Here is a 21,243-nt window from a genome sequence, read left to right on the forward strand (position 1 = left end):
CCTACTTTATTTACCATGGGATGCTAAATCCAAGTCAGAACATCTCAGAAATGAGGAGGTAACCCTACATGAAAGTTCCAAGCAAAGATAATTGTTTCCACAAAATCTTAAAACTTGGATTGTTTTAATAAACAATTGTTACTATTAATTTTTTCACCATAAATTCACTTATAAACTTCACCAGTATTAACTAAAGCCATCCTCACCTCCTGTGTAGACCACCTAGAGCCTCCTCCAGGGCTGGGTAGATACAAAAATAAAAGTGGCCACATACTGAGTGTTGATGATGTGCTCATTGAATGAGCTCATTTAATCTTCACAGCAGCCCTATGAGGGGACTATTTTATTATCCCTTTTTATAGGTGAGGAAACAGGCATGGGACGGTTCAGTAACACACAGGGTTGCACAAATAGAAAATGGTAATCACTATACTAGACTGCCATTCAGACTCAAGCGACATTTGTTGAGTGAGTGAATTTTTTTTTTTTGAGATGGAGTCTTGTGCTGTCACCCAGGCTGGAGTGCAGTGGCACGATCTTGGCTCACTGCAACCTCCGCGCCCTGGATTCAAGCCATTCTCCTGCCTCAGCCTCCTGAGCAGCGGGGATTACAGATGTGCGCCATCACACTCCGCTAATTTTTGTATTTTTAGTAGAGACTGGGTTTCGCCATGTTGGCCAGGCTGGTCTCGAACTCCTGATTTCGGGTGATCCGCCCTCCTCGGCCTTCTAAAGTGCTAGGATTACAAGCGTAAGCCACCGCACCCGGCCTAATTTGTTTGGTTTTCCAGTAAGCACTGTGGTGTATGTGCTGTTAATTGTCTCTGGTGGACTCCACAAGCTTAATGTACACAGTGCTGGGCTGGTGCCATGGCTGCTTCTCTGAAAAGTTTTTGACATCACACCGGATGGCTGAGACACTACGAACATTTTACTTTTCATCTCAACCTCGTGTCCTAGCAAAGGTGCTTGTCTAGTTTCTGTAGCTGTTTGAATGAAAGGCGCAAATTTGGTGTGCTGCTGAGAATGGAGCAGACCTGGCACTGGGTGTGATCTAAGAGACGGGGGTGAAGAGATGAGTCAAGTTGCCTGTGACATTTGTGACTCATGGTGCTCGGATTCACCTTACTGTCTGGAGGGCCCAACCTCAAAGCCACTAAACATACGACATTAGCCAAGTCCTCTGATCTCTCTAGACAGCAGTTTTCTCCTAAGACAAGATGGCTTTTTGGCCATTGGCTGAAGTAAGCCAGGTGATTTTAAACAATGCATTAAGCTCTCCTGAAATCTAACAGCCTTGTTCCAAGCTGCTCGCTATGGAGAAGAGAGCGCTGAGGGAAAGAGGCCCTGTAGTCTTTTGCCAGTGGTGTCGGATGGGCTACTCAGTCCCAGCACTTGAAAGTTGCAAACCTAGTCAAGAAAGCGCACACAGTACTTCACCTTTTTATGAGATATAATTACATTGACATGACGCCTTATGATTTACCCGTGACTCGGGGGGTTTCCAAAATCCAAACACTTCCAGACTGGGGCCCATCAATCAGCTTCCTCTTGCTTTTCGTGGACTCCCAAACTGTGGAAACCTGCTGGTGTTTTGCTGCGGTTTCATTTCCCTCTGCGGAGGAGCCAGGGCAACCTCGGCCAGACAGGCACCCAGCTGCGCCCTTCTTTCCAGGGCCTCTTCACTCAGCTGACTCTCCTGGCCTGCCTAACCCTCCTGGCTTGAGACGGTTTCCCGGCTTCCTCTAACTGGTTGGCGAGAAGTTGATCTGCAAACGCAAGGCAGAGCAGGAGTGTCCTTATTCGGTAGGTCTCTGATGGGCCACCAGGTCCGTCCGAAAGTCCTAGCCGAGTGATTGACAGTGGCCATTTCAAAGCCTGATTTCACCTTTGCAACCACAATCACGACCCAGAATAAACTGCTTCCAGGAAGCCAGTTAGTTGCACCTTGCCTGAAGTCAGTCTCCGGACTGCCTCTCAGGACCCCCGCCAGGGTTTCGGGTTCCCGCCTGGGTCACGTGTACGGAGGCTGCCAGTGCGCACTCAGCCCGGCCCGCCGGTCGCCAGAGCAACACCAATCCCGGGTTCACTCCCGCCTCGGAAGTGCGTTCCCCGCCCGACAGCTGCCGGCTTAAGGGAGCCTGGCTAGGCCGGCAGCCAGAGGGTCCCGCAGCTTGGGGCCGGCCATGCTTCGCGGCTCGTGGCGCCAGCTTTGGCTCTTTCTCCTGTTGCTGATGCTGCTGCTGCTGCTCCCGGGCGCGCCTGAGCCCCGCGGCACCTCCAGGCCGTGGGAGGGAACCGACGAGCCGGGCTCGGCCTGGGCCTGGCCGGGCTTCCAGCGCCTGCAGGAGCAGCTCAGGGCGGCCGGCGCCCTCTCCAAGCGGTACTGGACGCTCTTCAGCTGCCAGGTGTGGCCGGACGACTGTGACGAGGACGAGGAGGCAGCCGCGAGGCCCCTGGGTAAGACCCCGTCCCCGCGGCCCGCCGTTCGCTGCGGAGCAGAGTGCGATCCGGGCGCGGCTGTGGTCGCCTCGCTCCTGCCCCGGGCGACGTCAGGGCCCGCAGTTCTGCTCCGCTCAGCCGCCGGTACCGGCTGTAGGCGGGGGCAGCCTCCGCGGAGCAGGGAGCCCCATCACCGCTCCGGCCCCACTCGCATCCCCGGTGCCGCCCCCTGCGGCCTGGCTGCCCGTCCCCTGCCGCCCCTCATCCCCGCGCTTTCCAGACTCGCTTGCACCGCCTGTGCCGTCTCCCAGCCCACCCTGGCGTTATTCGAAGGTGCTGCTCTTGACAGCTCTAGGGAACGTCCGCTGTGGACATGCCTGGTGACTGCCGTCTCCCTTGCTGCTTTTGAACGCAGGGCTTGAGGACCGACAGTGGGCTGAGCTGGGGCTGGGAGTTGGAATCTGAGTTCTGGGTGTCGCTCTGTCCCTGACAAATTGTGTGGCAACGTTGCCGCATCACTGTCGAGCGCCGGATGGTCTCCTCTCGGTCTCACAGCTCTTCCTTTTCCAGGCTGGCGCCTTCCCCTGTTGGGCCAGCGGTACTTGGATCTCCTGACCACGTGGTACTGCAGCTTCCAAGACTGCTGCCCCGGTGGGGATTGCAGAATCTCCAACAACTTTACAGGTTGGACCTCGCATGGCTTCAAGGGACTAGGGATCTGTGGGGAGGGGACGCAGTCCAGGGGAAATGGTTAGATGCAAGGGACCTTTCGTCATCCTGTCCAACCACCCCACAAGCAGGAACTGCCACAGTCTGAGGTTTTGAAGGAGTACCAAATGCTTGAGTCAGGGAAGCCCCTTTTTAGCCTCTAGCTTAATAGCCCAGGCAAACTGAGTTGTTTCGTGCATCTTGAGGATCCATGGGAATGCCATGAACACATCACACTCAGCTAAGCTGGGAGGAGGGAACAGGCCCATCATTACCACCGTGTGTCCCTTGTCTAAACAGGTTTTCCTCTGCTCATTTGTCAGCTACCCCCACCATGTCCTCCTGCATCCCTGAGAGCGTTTCCAAGGAGAAGAGAATACCTAATATCTGTTATACATACCAGGCACTGTGCTAAGAGTTTCAAAGGGATTAACTCATAATCCAACATCTCCTTTGATCTCTAGGAGAGTCAGGCCCAGAGCACCTTGTTTCACTCTAAACACAAACAGAGACCTCTCAGAGGGGCTGGACTATCCAGTGAGAGAACTGATCAGAAATTCTGGGTTATGATTACAAGTGTCCCTTTCTTTTTTTTTTGAGACAGAGTCTTGCTTTGCACCCACACTGGAGTGCAGTGGTGCGATCTCAGCTTACTGCACCCTCTGCCTCCCGGGTTCAAGCAATTTTCCTGCCTCAGCCTCCTGAGTAGTTGGGATTACAGGTGCCCACCACCACGTCCGGCTAATTTCTGTAGTTTTAGTAGAGACGTGGTTTCACCATGTTCGCCGGGCTGGTCTTGAACTCCTGACCTTGTGATCTGCCCACCTCGGCCTCCCAAAGTGCTGGGATTACAGGTGTGAGCCACTGCACCCGGCAACCAGTATTTTCTAATTAGTTTGGGTGACTTGATTTGCATATTGCAGTTGATTTGCATTTTCACTCTCACAAGGTCATCTTTGACCCCATGTTCTGAAACCTATTCAGACATTTGCAAAAGCTTCCTCTCTTTTCCCCAGGAGCAATTTCTTACCCAGAGTTCTGATCCCAGCTCCTTCAGTCTCCATAAATGAGGCCCACCTTAGATATTTAGGTCACTTAATTGGCCAAAATGCCAATAACACAGTGTTTTTAGGGACACAGTCTGGCTCAGGACAGAAGATAGGAGTACATACAGGTCAGGAAGTCTGAATTTGGATCACTGCTGACTTGGATAAGACCCTAGGTGGCAATTAGCGAGTTACTTTCTGCCCTCAACTACGTTCTGCCCTCAACATGCCTGTTCGACAAAGGCCTGGATATCCAAATTGTTGTGGCCGGGGAATCAGAGACTCCTCCACTGGATTCCTAGTCTTGCCTCTTCCTTGCTGGCAGAGTCCTTCCCAAGTGTCCATTTCCTCAGCTGTATTTTATTTTATTTCTTTTATTTATTTATTTTGAGACCAAGTCAGTCTCTGTCACCCAGGCTGGAGTGCGGTGGCGTGATCTCGGCTCACTGCAACCTCCGCCTCCCAGGTTCAAGCGATTCTCTTCCCTCAGCCTCCCAAGTAGCTGGGATTATAGGCGCACGCCACCATGCTTGGCTCATTTTTGTATTTTTAGTAGAGATGGGGTTTTGCCACATTGACCAGGCTGATCTCGAACTCGTGACCTCAGGTGATCCACCCACCTCGGCCTCCCAAAGTGCTGGGATTACAGGCGTGAGCCACCTCGCCCAGCCAGTTTCTTCAGCTTTAAATGGGAATAATAATGCCTGCCTTGCAGAATTGTGAAGGCTAAATGTAAAACACTTAGCCCAGTTCTGAATACAGAGAAAACAGCAAATGTTAATTTTCTTCTATGTCACTACTACTTTTGGAGCAATGTGTGATACCCTCAATGTTTTATCATAGACCTTGACCTCCCAAGGCTCCAGAATACACGCTCTGGGCTGGCTTGAGGTGTTCAACCAATTGATCCTGGATTTGGAGTGCTCACCCACAGCTGGCAGCACACCCTCCCTGCCTCCACTGTGGCTCCTGGTAGCCCCATCTCCAAATCCTACAACCTCTGGTCTGAGAGGAAGTTAGGCCTAGCAGAGGGCTTTGCACACTGGAGCTGCTCTCAACAAGTGTCGGCTGAATTGAATGAGAATGAATAAAATCAAGCTTCTCCATGAAACAGGGAGCCCTGAAACCAAGGGATAGGAGCAGCCTCAGGACATGGGGGACAGGATTCCTCCCTAGACAGGTCTGTGCCAACTGTTCTGGGTATGTGCAGGATCTTCAGGAAGGGTGATTCCTCTGTCTCCCTAAGTCCCATCTTTATTTCCCAAACTCTTCAAAAAGTAGTCCTTGAGGCCAGGCATGGTGGTTCACGCCTGTAATCCCAGCACTTTGGGAGGACGAGGCGGGCGGATCACGAGGTCAGGAGTTCCAGACCAGCCTAGCCAACACGGTGAACCCCATCTCTACTAAAAATACAAAAGTTAGCCGGGCATGGTGGTGGGCACCTGTAATCCCAGCCATTCAGGAGACTAAGGCAGGAGAATCGCTTGAACCAGGGAGGCGGAGCCGAGATTGCACCACTGCACTCTAGCCTGGGTGACAGAGCAAGACTTCCTCTCAAAAAAGAAAAAGGAAAGAAAGTAGTCCTTGCATCCCTTCTGCTACAAAGTCTGCCTTCTGTCTGCTTATTATGCCAAACAGGAGGAGTAACTGATCCCAACCAAGAGAGATTCAGAGTTGCTTGGTTTCTGGGCTGTTGGCTGCTGTGGTGGATGCGCCTGTGTGTGCCTTTTGCTGTGACTGCCTCTTTCTCGTCCTTAGGCTTAGAGTGGGACCTGAACGTGCGGCTGCATGGCCAGCATTTGGTCCGGCAGCTGGTCCTAAGAACAGTGAGGGGCTACTTAGAGACGCCCCAGCCAGACAAGGCCCTTGCTCTGTCGTTCCACGGCTGGTCTGGCACAGGCAAGAACTTCGTGGCACGGATGCTGGTGGAGAACCTGTATCGGGATGGGCTGATGAGTGACTGTGTCAGGATGTTCATCGCCACGTTCCACTTTCCTCACCGCAAATATGTGGACCTGTACAAGGTGAGGCCGACCAGAGCTGGGGTGAGGCCTTTGTGCTGGGAGGAAGACCCTTCTGCCAGCCCTTCCTTGCAAGGAAGTGGGCTCTGGAGAAGCCTGGGGAGGTGGGGACAGGTGGCAGAACCTGTGACAGAGCTACTCACTCGGTCCGCTCCTCACAGAGGCCCTGAGCATCTGGTGGGGACTGGCGTTCCAAACACCCCCCACTGCTCTGTCCCCTGAATAGTCACACTCGAGAGGCTGGACGCTGCACTTAAGCAGGGACGCTGCATGTTGATTTTTGTTGTAGAAGTATTGAAATGTCACAGGCAGTGTGGAACAGAGAAAAGCAAAAACTATCGGACTGTCCACATGGGCACACCCTTGTCAACTAAGGAGAGTTAGCATTTTATGTGCTGCCTTTGGTGCGGAACGTTTCCCCAGGCTGTCATTGTAACTACATTGGACAGAGAGTGGCATATCCTGCCTTTTTAAAAAACAGGCCTATTGGCTGGGCGCAGTGGCTCACGCCTGTAATCCCAACACTTTGGGAGGCTGAGGTGGGCAGATCACAAGGTCAGAAGATCGAGACCATCCTGGCTAACACGGTGAAACCCTGTCTCTACTAAAAATACAAAAAATTAGCCAGGCGCGGTGGCGGGCGCCTGTAGTCCCAGCTGCTGGGGAGGCTGAGGCAGGAGAATGGCGTGAACCCAGGAGGTGGAGCTTGCAGTGAGCCGAGATCGCGCCACTGCACAACAGAGTGAGACTCCGTCTCAAAAAAAAACAGGCCTATCCTATCTTATATGATTTTCCACGTCGTCCCGTATCGGCTTATTATATAACAGCAAGTGGATGGACAGAAATTTCCTTGGCTGTTCTGCCCGTTTGGGTTTCTTCTACTAATTCAGCCATGTAGTATTGAAAACATACCAGAAGAGCCTGACAGAAATGGCTGCACCTGTCTTTGGCTTTCTGTTCTGATATCTGGGATGTGTTCACCTGGGAAGATGATGTCAGTGTCTGAGGACAGAGACTGCCCACGTCTCCTGGCAGTTTCCATATGGCTTTGGAGGGCAGGGGCAGGCTGAGCTGGCCTCTCCAGGAAGAACTATTTGGCTTAGACTGTGGCAAAACTGCTGCAGCCCCAGCTTCCCCGCTCTGAAAACTGGCATGTGCACAGCCCTACACCTCACACTTCCCCCCACACAGGTGCACCCAGTAGACAGGAGTGTGGGCTCTGGGGTGGGAGCTGGGCCTGAATAATATATTCCCTGCCCATTTTGATGAACATTGCAAAGAACCATCTTTTCACTTGAGGGTTTACTATCTTGCCTGGGACAAAGAACCCTCCACAGCCCCTTGCAGGAGCGAAGTCGGATGTTGGTTGGGCCCAGTGAGTCCTTCAGCAGGCTTCCCCCCTGAGATCTCGGCCCAGCCAGGGTGCCCGTGGGCGCTGTGCACCCGGGAGTTCAGGGCAGGGGACTGTGACTGCCTCTAGGCACAGGAGCCTCTCCTTGCCCATCACCCCTGTGTTAAAGCCCAACTCCTACCCACCCCCTGGGAATAGACCCCCGAGCTTAAACAGGGAAGTTGCGCCTGGATTTTTTTGTTGTAGAAGTAATGAAATTTTGCAGGCAGTGTGGACATTATTAGCTCCGGGATGGGACCTAGTCCTGGAGAGGAGAAAGCAGGGCTGGAGCAGGGGCCCCTTCTCAAGGGCAGAAGGGCTTCTCCCCACTCCTTTCTAGGCTCTTTCCTAGTCCCCAGGCTGGCTTCACCTTGTTTAGCTTTCAACCCTCAGGGTGCTTGAGAATCACCTGAGAGCTGGTCAGATGCAAATGGCCTAGGCCTTCCCCCAGAGCTTGGATTTGATAGGTTCGAGGGGGTGAAACCCAGCCCCAAGGAATCCACTGCACATGCCCAGGGGAAACCACGCCCTCAAGGCCAGAGGTGGAAGGAGTCGCCAGTTCCCCAGCTGCTCCCTATATCCCATGCAGGAGCAGCTGATGGGCCAGATCCGGGAGACGCAGCAGCTCTGCCACCAGACCCTGTTCATCTTCGATGAGGCCGAGAAGCTACACCCAGGGCTGCTGGAGGTCCTTGAGCCACACTTAGAACGCCGGGCCCCTGAGGGCCACAGGGCCGAGTTTACATGGACTATCTTTCTGTTTCTCAGGTGGGTTCTGGGGAACAGTAGTCAGGAGGGCTGGGGGAGGGGAAGATACTAGCTGGCAGTGGAGGCTTCCACACGCCCCCAGGTTCAGAACCTTTTCCTCAAGAAAAAACAGCACAAACTCTGGTACAGAAAGCAGCAGCCAGCTGTGATGGCTCACGCCTGTAATCCCAGCACTTTGGGAGGCCAAGGTGGCCGGGTCCCTTGAGTCCAGGAGTTCAAGACCAGCCTGGGCAACACAGCGAAACCCTATCTCTACAAAAAGTACAAAAATTAGCTGGGCGTGGTGATGTGTGGTCCCAGATATTCGGGAGGCTGAGGTGGGAGAATCGCTTGAACCCAGGAGGTGGGGGTTGCAGTGAGCTGAGATCGGGCCACTGCACTCCAATCTGGGTGACAGATTTTTTGAAACAAATTCCCAAGGCAAGCCTGGTTAGAGAACGGCATAGTCTCCCATCAAGTCCAACACGGCCATTTCTTCCTCCAGCCTTGGAAGGTCTATTTCTGCTCCAATCATGAGAAGTCATCACTGGCTTAAAATCCAGGGCATACGGGTTGAGAGAAACCCATGCTTCCTCTGAGTACCTGTAGTTCAGTTGTGACACTGCCACGCAGGACCCAGTCACTGAATCACGGCACTGTGGGTCCTGTGCTTTTGTTGACATGTCTTTGCGGGAAGACAACTTAGAAATAACTTGTCCAACCTCATCTTTTTGCAGAGGCTCCAACTGGGGGAGTCCTGCGTCTGTTACAAGTTGAGTTTGGGTCCTTGTTGACCCAATTCGAAGGCTTCACAATAGCTCGAGCCTCGGTGGGAGTCAAACCAAGTGCTTTCTTCCCAGCTCCACTCCGACCTCGCCTTCCCCAGGCCAGCACTTGCTTGCTGGGGGGTTTTCCCAAGCTGCAGGGTGCACTTTGTGAGGATGGGGAAGTTGGTGGGGAGATGCTGATTTTCATCCTAGCTTGGGGAGTGTGGAGGGGTGAAGGGGTGAGCTGTGGAGGGCACATCTTGTTTCAGTGTGGATTCACAAGAAGAACTGAAACGGGCCAGGTGCGGTGGCTCACGCCTATAATCCCAGCACTTTGGGAGGCTGAGGCGGGTGGATCACCTGAGGTCAGGAGTTCGAGACCAGCCTGTTTCTACTAGAAATACAAAAATTAGCTGGGTGTAGTGGCAGGCGCCTGTAATCCCAGCTACTAGGGAGGCTGAGGCAGGAGAATCACCTGAACCTGGGAGGCAGAGGTTGCAGTGAGCTGAGACCATGCCATTGCACTCTAACCTGGGCAACAAGAGAGAGACACTGTCTCTTAAAAAAAAAAAAAGTGAAACAGGTTTAAACCATTGCTGACTTGGGATTTCTGTGTGGTGGCAGGCAGCCTTCCTGGTCTGTAGGTGAAGCTGTGGAGACTTAGAATGCATTGTGAAGTGGGAGGGGAGCGGGGCGCCCAGGGTGACTTTTAAAGAGAGAGCTCTCTTGCATGATTTGAGTGCCCAGAACCAGGAGGTGAGGACAGTACATTCTTCTAATTAGTTTTTATCCCCACGTTCTGTACTGTTTATTTCCCACCTTCGGAGGCAGCCGGGCTCACCTCTCCTCCTGTTATAGGGAGTCAGGTGGAGGCTGCAACATGCATATGAGCCCAAACAGAGGAGTCACCTGGGTGCTCTGTGGTTTCTCCCCTTGAGCCCTGGGTTGGGGAGTCAGGGGACCCTCTGAACCACTGATGTGGAAGCCAGTCCTTCCCACGGCACGGAGCGAAGCGTGGTGACCCAGCCTCAGGCCTCCCTTTCGCTTCCACAGGGATCTCTCTTGCACTGAGTGTCTTCCTCCTCCCTTTCCCTGTCAGGGGTCTCCCGGCTTCAGGTGGTGCCAGCCACACAGACTCTCCCACCCACTTCTCAGCTTGGAAAACCTCACCTGGGCCATGATTGCCTAATGCGACCCGGTGACCTTGCAGTCTCTAGGCAAATGTTAGCCTTTGTAGTATTTTGGCCGTCGACCCGACGGCAGCACCCTCCAGCCCCTCACCAGCCGCCTGGCCTTTCTCCCCGTGACCCAGCCTTGGTGGACTGTCCGAGGCCACGTGATTGTGGGCGGCATGGGGCGGGGCCTGCGGGAAAGCCGCCTGCCAGACTCCTCCATGCCACAGCAGGGTGGGGAGGTCTCCCAGGAGCCTTTGAGCTCCAGGGAGGAGGATGCGTAACTGACAAGGATGTAAAGGACAGATTAAAAAGATGTGGCCTTGGGTTCTAGTGGCTCTGGTGTGGGCCTGTGCCCAGCCTTTACGAGCCAGAGGTCCCCCCTCCAGCCCTGTCTCTTATACACATCTAGATGTGCCGACATAGTCTGTCCCCAGGCTGTCCAGGGTGGCAGCCTCTGAACCTCTGAGGTTCTCAGGTAGTCCGGCAATGGCTGGGAGGAGACACTGTGTTGATATTGGAGTTTCTGGACTTGATCTCTATAATGAGCTTCAATTAATCATCCCTTGTAATAAGGATTCTAGGGCATGAGAGAAAAGCACAGCTGATTCAAACTGCTAGAGTGACCAAGTCACACTGTGGGAAGAGCAGCAGTTTAATTCTGAAATAAATCCTAAACCTGCCATTTGAAGTGAGTCGCCAGTGGTTTTGCTGGCCTCCCCCTGGTGGCAGGAGAGAGGAGGTGGGAGCTGAAGCAGGGAGTTGAGTGTGGTGCTCAGAGCCTGTCCTTCATCCAGGCCAGGGAATCGGGGCCGGTGGCTGGGCATCAGAAAAGTAACATTACTTCGCCCACTTCTGGCAAATATAGAAGGCTGCAAGAATGGGCTCACGCGGCAGGACAGGAACGTGGAACTCTGCGATCGGAGCTGCTGCCCTGTTCTCATGGGAGCTGTAAAGTGACTAGGGTAATTAAAGCCTGTTTCCTTTGTGCTGTTGTCAGGAAAAGGAAAGAAAGGACTTTGAAAAATTATAGAACTACACAAATAGAAATTATTCGTGGAGTCGTGGGCCTTGCGCCCCAGCCCCGTGTCTGTTGGCTGCCTGTTGACTAACGAGAGGACAGCTTAGATTGGTCCAGTCCTTACTTTATAAATGAGGACACTAAGGCTCAAAGAGATGATCGAGTCTATGTCTGTTCTTTAGGAAAGACAGAGCAGTTAGCATGGGGTTTGTTACCAGTAACCACCAGTTCTCTCCGGTGAGGCCTTAAGTCCCCTTCCTTTGGGGTCTTAGGGATAAGGCTGGTGAGATCAGCCCTGGCAGGGGCTGGAGGCAGGGGAGAGGGCTGGTTGAGAGAGGTGCCTTCTGGCTCCTCCAGACTTCCCAGTGACGCAGGTGGCTGTGGAAGGGAATTGAGGTGCTCCGGGAAGACAGTGTCTGTCTGAAGGTAGAATGCTGGTGCTGGAGTGGCGATCCTGAAGACGGGAGGGGTGGCGCATAGAGAGGGACCCCAGGTTATGGGTCGGTGGGTGAGATTAAAGCCTGTAAAGTGGTGGAAGAAAAGGGACTTTGGCTGTGAGACAAAACAGGAGAGCTTGAGAAGGGTAGAGATGGTGCAGACACATGTGCAGAGATGTCCCTTTATTTACTAAAGGCCGTGTGCCTGATATGTGCAAAGCACTGAGGTTACAGAAATAAATAGGCCCAGCTTCCTGCCCCATGTGATGGGACCTCTCTTTACCCGCATCAGCACCTTACAGGATGGAGAAGGCCCTGGAGTCCGTGCCCCTGGGCCGGGGTGAGGGAGTATCACTGTGGGGTTTCACAGCATCCCAGATCCTGCCTTCAGCCTCTGCCAAGGTAAACAGTGCTACCTGCCTCCTGTGGGGAATGCAGGATGGGCCAACACCCTGGCAGCAGACTCTTACCTCAGCTTATGCAATGGCGGCTGCTCCTGTGTGCACAGGTATGTGCCTGGAAGGCCTTCCTGCAGCAGCGGCAGTGTCGGCAAGTGGAAGTGTGTTGTGAGCTGCTTCTCGGGGGAAGCCTGGCTGAGCAACTGACCTTGAGCAAGCACTGCAGATGGCCCTTGTTCCTGCCGGGCTCCTCCAGCTGGGAGCTCTCAGCCCCTGGTAAATTCTGGTTGTGAAAAACACATTGACACCTCCCCCTATGATGAGGCACCCAGTTGGACAACTTGGCAGTCCGGGCTTACCTGCATGGCAGGGAAGGATGCCTGCCCAGCTTTAGCGTCTACCCAATGGCGGAGGCAGGGAGGGAGAGAACCACACAGCTCCCCTCACTTCCCAGGAGCCCCCATGGAACAACAGGGTGTGGTCACAGGCTAAATGAGCAAAGATGTGAGTTAATATACTGGTGGGTGTCATGGGGGCTTTCAGAGCCGGGTAAGGAGGGAAAGAGATGGAGATACTGGTTCCCCACTCCTTAACCTGCCACCTGCCTTCCCTGTCCTTTACCCTACCTCATTCTACTGGACCTGAGGAAAACGCAAGGGGGGCTGAGGTAGGAGGATCACTTGAGCCTAGGAGTTCGAGACCAGCCTGAGGAACATAGTGAGACCTTGTCTCTACAAAAAAAAATTTTTTTAAATAGCGCCAGGCACACCTGTCATCCCAGCACTTTGGGAGGCTGAGGCGAGCAGATCAGCTGAGGGCAGGAGTTCAAGACCAGCCTGGCCAGTATGGTGAAACCTTGTCTCTACTAAAAATACAAAAATTAGCTGGGCATTGTGGCACGTGCCTGTAATCCCAGCTACTTGGGAGGCTGAGGCAGGAGAATCTCTTGAATCCAGGAGGCAGAGGCTGCTGTGAGCTGAGATCATGCCACTGCACTCCAGCCTGGGCAACAAGAGTGAAACTCCGTCTCAAGAAAAAAAAAAAATCTGGGTAGAGTGGCATGTACCTGCAGTCTCAGCTACTTAGGAGGTTGAGGTGAGAGGATTAGCTGAGCCTGGGGAGGTTGAGGCTGCAGTGAACCAAAATCACACCACTGTACTCCAATCTGGGTGACACAATGAGACTCCGTCTCCAAAGAGAGAAAGCACAGGGAAGTGCGAGTGCACTGATGTGGAGCTGGGCAAGGCCTCGGTTTCAGGAGCTGGTGGAGCTGGCAGAGGCTGCAGCCCAGGGAGGGAGGACAGCTCAGTGAGGTGGGGGAGAAGTACGCCTGGGCTGGGGAGGACGGAGGAGGTCCACGTCTCCACCACCTCTGTCCCAGCTTGCCTGCTGGTGGCTCTACGGTTGCTCTTCTCTCCCTATCCCCTTTCTCCCTCCTGTCTCTAACCCAAATTGCTTTCTGTGCTTCACACCCGTAATTCTAGTTGCCCAGTGATAGCACAACCTGAGAGAGATCACAGGCAAGCAAAAAACACTCAAATGTGTGTAAAACCAGGCTTTCATCTCTACCCTTCCATGTTCCACCTCTGTTAAGGGGGACAGCAAGCAGCTTGAGGCTAACACTTGTTGTTTCATGACCTCCTTTCACTTCTCACATCTGTCAGTTACAGGGTTTTTCAATTGTGCCTCCATAACTAATTCTTAAATCCTCCTTTCCATCCCTTCTCCATGGTCCATAAGCTCAAGTCCATGTACATGGCAGATAAAGGCCTTCTCACCCTAGCCTTGGCCAACCTTTCATGCCTATGCTCCTCTGGCGCACCCAGGCCTGGACACATCACTTCCTTGTCAAGTGTCTGATGGTCACTAATTGTTCTTTATTTGCTCAGAAGCCTCGTCCTCCCTCTGAAGCCTTCTCCTTAGAACTCACTCACTCCTCCATTAGCGCTTGCCACACTGTCCTGGAACCGAATACACGGATGCCCCTCAGACCACACAGAAGTAAAGAACCACATCTTACCATCTTCACGCTCCCTGCACTTAGCACAGTCTCAGTAAGTGTGCGTCAGAAGGGAACAAGAGAGAATGGGTGGCAAAGCTGGACAGTGTCTTCTGTGCAGACCTTTAGGTTGTGAGGTTGTGACAAGGTCTCCTGGAAGAGAGAGGTCCACGCCCCTCAGCCTCTATTCTTCCAGGCACCAATGCATTGGTTTCAGCGGTGAGATAACATATATGGAAGCTAAATATAAAGAAATGGGTTAACAAGCTCTTGTCTCTTTCAGTAATCTCAGGGGCGATATAATCAATGAGGTGATCCTAAAGTTGCTCAAGGCTGGATGGTCCCGGGAAGAAATTACGATGGAACACCTGGAGCCCCACCTCCAGGCAGAGATTGTGGAGACCACAGGTAAGTAAGTGACTCAGTATGCCTCTGGTGAGAGCCACAGCTGGTGATAATTAATTTGTTTGTTGGAATGTGTGTTTATGAGGTAGATAGGGTACTTGGGAACACAGAGGGCGGCCCATAATCATCTCACATTGTCAACCTTGGGTAGGCACAAGAAAAGTGCCTGAGCTCCTTTTCTGGAAATACTTGGAAGAGGAGTTTGCACGGGCCCCAAGAACAGGCGCAGTGGTCTCTGAAGCCCGAGACTCTGAGTCTCACTTCAAGACTTTCCCTAAAGGAGACACAGCTGCAGAGTTCTTGACACATACTGCAGACAGCACTCCTAGAGTTGAGAGAAGAGATCCAACCTCACCCAGCCCTTCAGTTTGGGGGCACCTTAAAACTCCAGTTGGGGCCAGGTGCGGTGGCTCACACCTGTAGTCCCAGCACTTTGGAAGGCTGAGGCGGGCGGCTAACTTGAGTCCAGGAGATCTAGACCAGCGTGGCCAACATGGTGAAACCCTCTCTCCAAAAAATACAAAAAACAGCCAGGTACCTGGTGTGCGCCTGTGGTCCCAGTTACTCACAGGCTGAGATGGGAGGATCCCTTGAACCCAGGAGGTGGAGGCTGCAAGGAGCCCAGATCGCACCACTGTACTCCAGCCTGGTTGAGCAAGCCCCTGTTTAAAAGAAACAAACAGCAACCCCCCACCCCCCTCTAAATTCCAGCTAAGTTCAGTCCTAGGTCAGACTCCATGTAACTTTGGTCTTGATTTCAGACAGTGGCTTTGGCCACAGCCGTCTTGTGAAGGAAAACCTGATTGACTACTTCATCCCCTTCCTGCCACTGGAGTACCGTCACGTGAGGCTGTGTGCACGGGATGCCTTCCTGAGCCAGGAGCTCCTGTATACAGAAGAGACACTGGATGAAATTGCCCAGATGATGGTGTATGTCCCCAAGGAGGAACAACTCTTTTCTTCCCAGGGCTGCAAGTCTATTTCCCAGAGGATTAACTACTTCCTGTCATGAAGGCTAGAGGAAGACTTCCTGGAGCTCCCTTTCTTCCACTAACAGGACCCTGGGACCTGTAGGAGCACCCTGTTTGGGACTGTGAGCTGTTTGAGGGGCTGTGGACTGGCATCCAGCAGTCACTAACACACAACTGGTGTGTAAAAGGCAGGCCTTACATTAGAAGCTGAGCCAATCCTTTTTCTTTTTTTTCCTTTTTTTTTTTTTTTTTTGAGGTCCCACCGAGATAGGAACTTGGATTGCTAGATTCAAAAACAGACCCCATTCTTAAGATCACTTGGTGCCTTAAAGACACGCATTCCAAAGCGGAATGTGCTTGAAGAAAGTGGGCCAGGTGGTTGAAGACAGGCGTGTGGGAGCTCAGCAAATCCCAAAGGCTTATTATGACACTCCAGATGGTCTCCTTAGCATCTCAGCTCTTCTGCAAGGAAGAGCTTGGGTGTTGGGCCTCAAAGGCTGTAGAGTCCTTGGGTTAGAGAGCTGGGGAGAACGAAGTTCTGTGACCCAGGAGTGGCGAGTACACTCTAGGTTTACGGGCTGGTGGGCTTTCAAATTGGTACTCCCAGAGGAAAGCCGGGCTGCTTCTGTTGTGAGCAATCAGCCAAGAGTCTGAGGCTGAAGGGAAAAGTACACAGAGGAAGGTGTTTTACAAATCAGGTCAGTGTAGGCCAAGACTTATGGTCTACAGATTTTGGTGGGGGAGGGGGGAACCTTTTCAAAGACAATTGGGGGTCTTGACGTGTTAATGTAAAGATTAAAATTTTTGATTTTTCTAAAATCCTTGGCCTACTTTCTTACTGTTTCTGAGACCTAGCAAAATTTCAAACCTGATAATCCTGATAAGGCCTGGCAGAGACAGGGTGGATGCTGGCACACATGGAGCTAGCAGGGTATGTGGCTGGTCTGCCCATCTAGTCAGTTTGCTTTGGGACTGCATCGGTGGAACCAAGTCATGCCAACCTCCTACTGAAGAGGCTTCCACAGCACATTGCTCTTACATGTGAAAATGTTCACTCCTGTACTCTCAGCTGTAAAAAGAAAAGCAGTCATTTTTGAGGATTAAATGGCACCGTGTAGACATGTAGCATTGTGCCTAAACAGTGTTCATTATGTGCCTTTCCCCTTCCTTTTTCCCTGTTTTTTACATATTACACACACACACACACACAGTCAGGGGCTCACTACGTTGCCCAGGCTGGTCTGGAACTCCTGAGCTATCTTCCTGCCTCAGCCTCCCAAAGTATTGGGCTTACAGGCATGAGCCACTGTGCCTAGCCTTTTCTTTCTTTTATCATCTCGTGTGCTTTCTTAATTTAAGCCTTCCTCACAGATTACCTGACATCAGGAGTTCAAGACCAGCCTGGCAAAGCTGGTGAAACCCCGTCTCTATTAAAAAAAATTAACCAGGTGTGGTGGCATGAGCCTATAGTCGCAGCTACTCGGGAGGCTGAGGCAGGAGAATCACTTGAGCCCGGGAGGTGGGGGGTGCAATGGTCTGAGATCGCACCATTGCACTCCAGCCTGGGTGACAAGTGAAACTACATCTCAAAAAACAAAAAGCCTTCCTCAACCCTCTCTCCTTTAGTTCTTATCAAATGAAACACTTCTGTCTCTTCCACATTGAACAGTTTATTGTGCTCATTTACTCAACTGCCTCAAGGTTAGAAAGTACCTACCCTGAGCCACATTAGGTACTCAAATATTCAAATCAATGAAATAAAAGGGTTTTAGTTTCATACCACTCAAGGGATAAAAGTGGACTCAGCCTAACTATACAATCGGATGGAGCCAGTGTTAGCTACTTACAGGTTTTTCGTCTCGAGCATCCCAGAAGATGCAAGCCACCCGATGCTACTGCACACCAGGCTCTAAACGCACTGAACACACTTGTTAAAGGGTAAGTCTCAGAGACAGAACAGGTGGCATCCGTTCCAGCATTGGCCTGCTGTGTTTGGCGTCATAAACAGAGGATCTGAACCTCCCACCTGGGGAACCAGGACAAGCAGCAGAATATAGTGGTTCCAAACACATTCTCCGGAGCCAGACTGCCAGGGCTGGAGCCATGGTTTCACCACTTACCACTGTGAGGCCACGGGAAAGCAGTTTAGCCTCCGTGTCCACTCCAGCATAACCGTACCTACCTCATAGGGTCGCTGGATGACATGAGTTCATTTTTATAAAGTGCCTATGAAACCGCTTTTGCAAAAATCATAAACTGAGAAAACTATGAGTGACATATCAGACCTAACTGACCCCATCTTGTTGCTAACCTCTAAACTGTCCTTGTTCACTCCTGGGCATAGGCCAAACTAGCTTTGGGAAGGATTTTTGTGTATAGTTTGTTTAAATAGCCCTTCCCAAAAAGGCTAAACCGTTCTTGTAAAACAAATGAAAGGCCACTAAGCCAAGATGAGAGGAACTGGAATTCTTACCAGCCATTATTCTGGAGGTCATAAGATTTGCAACTTCCCCAATTACTCTTGAAGGTTAATGTCACTATTGTGAACCTAAGATTGGCCTTTTTGATGTCTTTCCAGGTTTTTCATTTCTAACAACCAGATGGCCCCACCTGGACCTGCCAACCAGTTCTGTGGCCCCCACCTAGGAACTGACTCAGCAGAAGAGAACAGCTTCGATTCTCCATGATTTTACTCACCAAATTATCCTTAAAAACTCTGACCCCCCCATTTTCTGAGACACTGATTTGGGTAATAATAAAACTCCGGTCTCTGGCACAGCCAGCTCTGCGTGAATTCTTCTTTCACCATTGCAATTCTTCTGTCTTGATAAACTGGCTCTGTCTAGGCAGTGGGCGAACTCATCCCAGCACTGTGGAAGGCCGAGGTGGGTGGATCACTTGAGGTCAGGAGTTCGAGATCAGCCTGGCCAATATGGTGAAAGCCTGTCTCTACTAAAACTACAAAAATTAGCTGGGCATGGTAGCACGCACCTGTAGTCCCAGCTACTTGGGAGGCTGAGGCAGCAGAACTGCTTGAACCCGGGAGGCAGAGGTTGAAGTGAGCCGAGATCATGCCATTGCACTCCAGCCTGGGCAACGAAAGGAAACTCCATCTCAAAAAAAAAAAAAAAAATTGTAAGTTAAATCACATTGAGAGATTCTTGGAAGATTCTAAAAACAAGACTTTCTAGACAACCAAAAATGAGTGGGAGAAAAGGACTGAAGGTGGAATGTGAGGAGGTGTATAAACTGCTGCTTACCAGCCAGTTTAACTGGGCCTCATGTATGCACAACTTGTGTATATTCTACCCATACCTAGTTAAGGTTACTTCTAAAAGCAGTAACTCATTCATAAAAAACTGAAGACCACATCAACCAGAATGGAACGTTATCCTGTGGGGTTCTACACCCACTCTATAAATGCTACATTGACTCAAAACACTTAGAACTTACTTGGAGTTGTCCTCAGAATGGATTTTGAGAGAATTAAATTTCACTTGACAGTCGCTTCATGTTGAAGACACACATACAAACACATTACCCACCTTATGCACAGCAGCCTGGACTCCAGATGATGCCTTTTGTTCACTTCCAAAAATGTAATCCATCAACGGATGAGTATTCACCCCCACAGAGGACATTCTAAAGAACGTGCCAGAGGGCTGCTTGCTAAAAGCAGCTTCTTTACCTTATAGACATCCGTATTACGTAGAGAGAAAGAAATGCTGCTTAGATTCCCTGTCAACTGAAATCATGGGAGAAACACTCCAATCTCCAGCCTACTTTGCAAATAAAATATTGCAACCTTTATTTAAAACAAAACACAACTTGGCAAACCTTGTGAGAAGACAGAGAGAGCAGTCCCTTTCAAGGGCCTCATTTATTTACATCAAGTTTAACACTGTTAGCAGTTCACAGTCAGACAACAGAGGGAGAGAATTAAATTAGAAAAACAACGGAAAATATATTACAACAACAATGAAGAACAAATACCTGACAACACTGGTAGCGTGGCCCACGACTGATGTGTTTTTAGTTAAAATCCCACGTTGTCTCACTATGTCCCCTTAGCAATGCACACAGTGCCCGATGCTCCAAACCCCACTCTCTGTGCACCACATACACACCTGCAGGGCGGGACCTTTGGTATAAATGTTCAACGAGTTTTAAAGAATCTGAATCCGCATGTTTTGGGACAAAGCTCTGTCAACCACCATGAAATGTTTAAACTTATTTTTACTAAGCAAGCATCAAACGGGTTTGTCCAGTGACAGTCATTAGAGAATCTGACTGCAGAGAAGGAAAAGTGCAGAGTCTGGGAGGAGATGGGGGTTCTGAGTATGCATCAACAGCTAAGTCAGCCTGTTCACAGTCAACACACCAACCACACCACCGCTATTCACCCAAGGAAAGATCTGAGTGATTCCTCTTTTACTTACTCCCCCTTTCTTAATGGGCACGACGGCAGTGCATGTGCACTTGCGGACACAAACGCATGCCAGCTATACAGATCTGAGATGAGAGGGTTTTCAAACATATGCCCTAAAGAACCATACAATGAGTATCTCATTGTTCCTTTCTAGTTTCTGAATACTAATTGACAATCATCCTAATCATGGTGATTTCTCAAGATCTCAATAAATCCCTCTCAAAACATAATGGAGTCCAAGTGGCCACAGTGAAAAATTGCTGTCAAATGGAGGAGAGCTGGTTTCTCTGGCCCTCATCTACCAGAAGCATCTCTGTCTCCTGGCCTTCTTGCCACTCACAATACCTGGTATGGTACTTCTGAATCATGCAGAACAGTATCTGAGGTTTACTGTTGATGACCCTAAAGCGTTCCTAGTCCTGCAATACCTTCTAAAACAATAAATTTGCATATTTTTTGTTGTGCTATAATTGCTGAAAATTAAGTATACATATATGTGAACATTTAAGTCCCATTCTCCAGCTAAAGTTGATGGTGCCTAATTACATGATTTAAAACTCCCGCTCTGAGATTCAGAAGCAAATCTAAGCAAGTTCCGACTACACAAACTCCCTATATTTCCTTTCATAAAGCCTGCTAGCATTCCACAGTTTGCCTCCAGCGTGTCCTAAAAGGTTACTTAGCATGCTCGGAGACCCCAGCTTCTAAGGGTTCAGCTCAGTAGCCTGGAGTGACAAGGAGGACCCTGAAAATCTGCTGATGCGAGTACAATGATGAACAAAGAATCTTCCAGAACAGACACAGATGACATGTATCACAATTCTGCTCCAGATATGGGGTGGTCTGAGGACACTGCTGTGCCTGGCCTTTCCCCTTCAACATGCCAGCTGCTCCCTCTGAGTGAACAGGGCTTTGCTACTCTGCTCAGGGTAAAAGGTAAGATTTTTCTAGGAGAGGTAAACAATTTCAAAGTTAGAGATGTACATGGGGATGAAGAAGTAAGTGCACTTGGAGGGAAGCGTCCAGTGAGGCCTCGCAGGTGGGCTTGAGAAACGCAGCCATTGCTGAGTGAGCACTCTCAGGAAACCACTTCAAGTGGGGGATTCTCACAGATGGAGGCTCTGGCCACTGCCACCTGAGAAGCTCGTTTCTACCAGTTCTCGTTCAATAATCATGCAAAATCAACCCAGCTGACGAGTTTTTCCTCTGTAAGACTCATGAAACCTATCTTTGAAGGCACAAATCTCCAAGGGTGGCCTCTCAGCAGTTTCTGCCATTCCAAGTCAGCTT

At 50.9% G+C, this 21,243-nt stretch overlaps 2 protein-coding genes across 4 annotated transcripts in view; both read left to right on the forward strand.

Annotated features, from left to right (window-relative positions):
- The window catches only part of FAM20B (family with sequence similarity 20, member B), a 72,977-nt gene that overhangs the window by 43,392 nt on the left and 8,342 nt on the right, over window positions 1-21,243 (forward strand). The window lies entirely within an intron of this gene.
- On the forward strand, window positions 1,799-18,295 carry TOR3A (torsin family 3, member A). 3 transcript variants are annotated; one of them, XM_011968042.1, is made up of 6 exons: window positions 1,799-2,460; window positions 3,013-3,126; window positions 5,955-6,220; window positions 8,197-8,375; window positions 14,432-14,556; window positions 18,103-18,295. In XM_011968042.1, the coding sequence occupies exons 1-6, from the start codon at window positions 2,187-2,189 to the stop codon at window positions 18,168-18,170; spliced, it is 1,026 nt and encodes a 341-aa protein (XP_011823432.1). In that variant the 5' UTR covers window positions 1,799-2,186; the 3' UTR covers window positions 18,171-18,295. The 3 variants fall into 3 exon arrangements, with proteins under 3 accessions (XP_011823432.1, XP_011823430.1, XP_011823431.1); XM_011968040.1 differs by lacking the exon at window positions 18,103-18,295 and adding an exon at window positions 15,315-16,343; XM_011968041.1 differs by lacking the exon at window positions 18,103-18,295 and adding an exon at window positions 15,315-16,343 and having other exon boundaries at window positions 1,918-2,460; window positions 6,096-6,220.

This window comes from Mandrillus leucophaeus, unplaced genomic scaffold (assembly GCF_000951045.1).
Source record: "Mandrillus leucophaeus isolate KB7577 unplaced genomic scaffold, Mleu.le_1.0 Scaffold825, whole genome shotgun sequence".
NCBI classification, from domain to species: Eukaryota; Metazoa; Chordata; class Mammalia; order Primates; family Cercopithecidae; genus Mandrillus; species Mandrillus leucophaeus.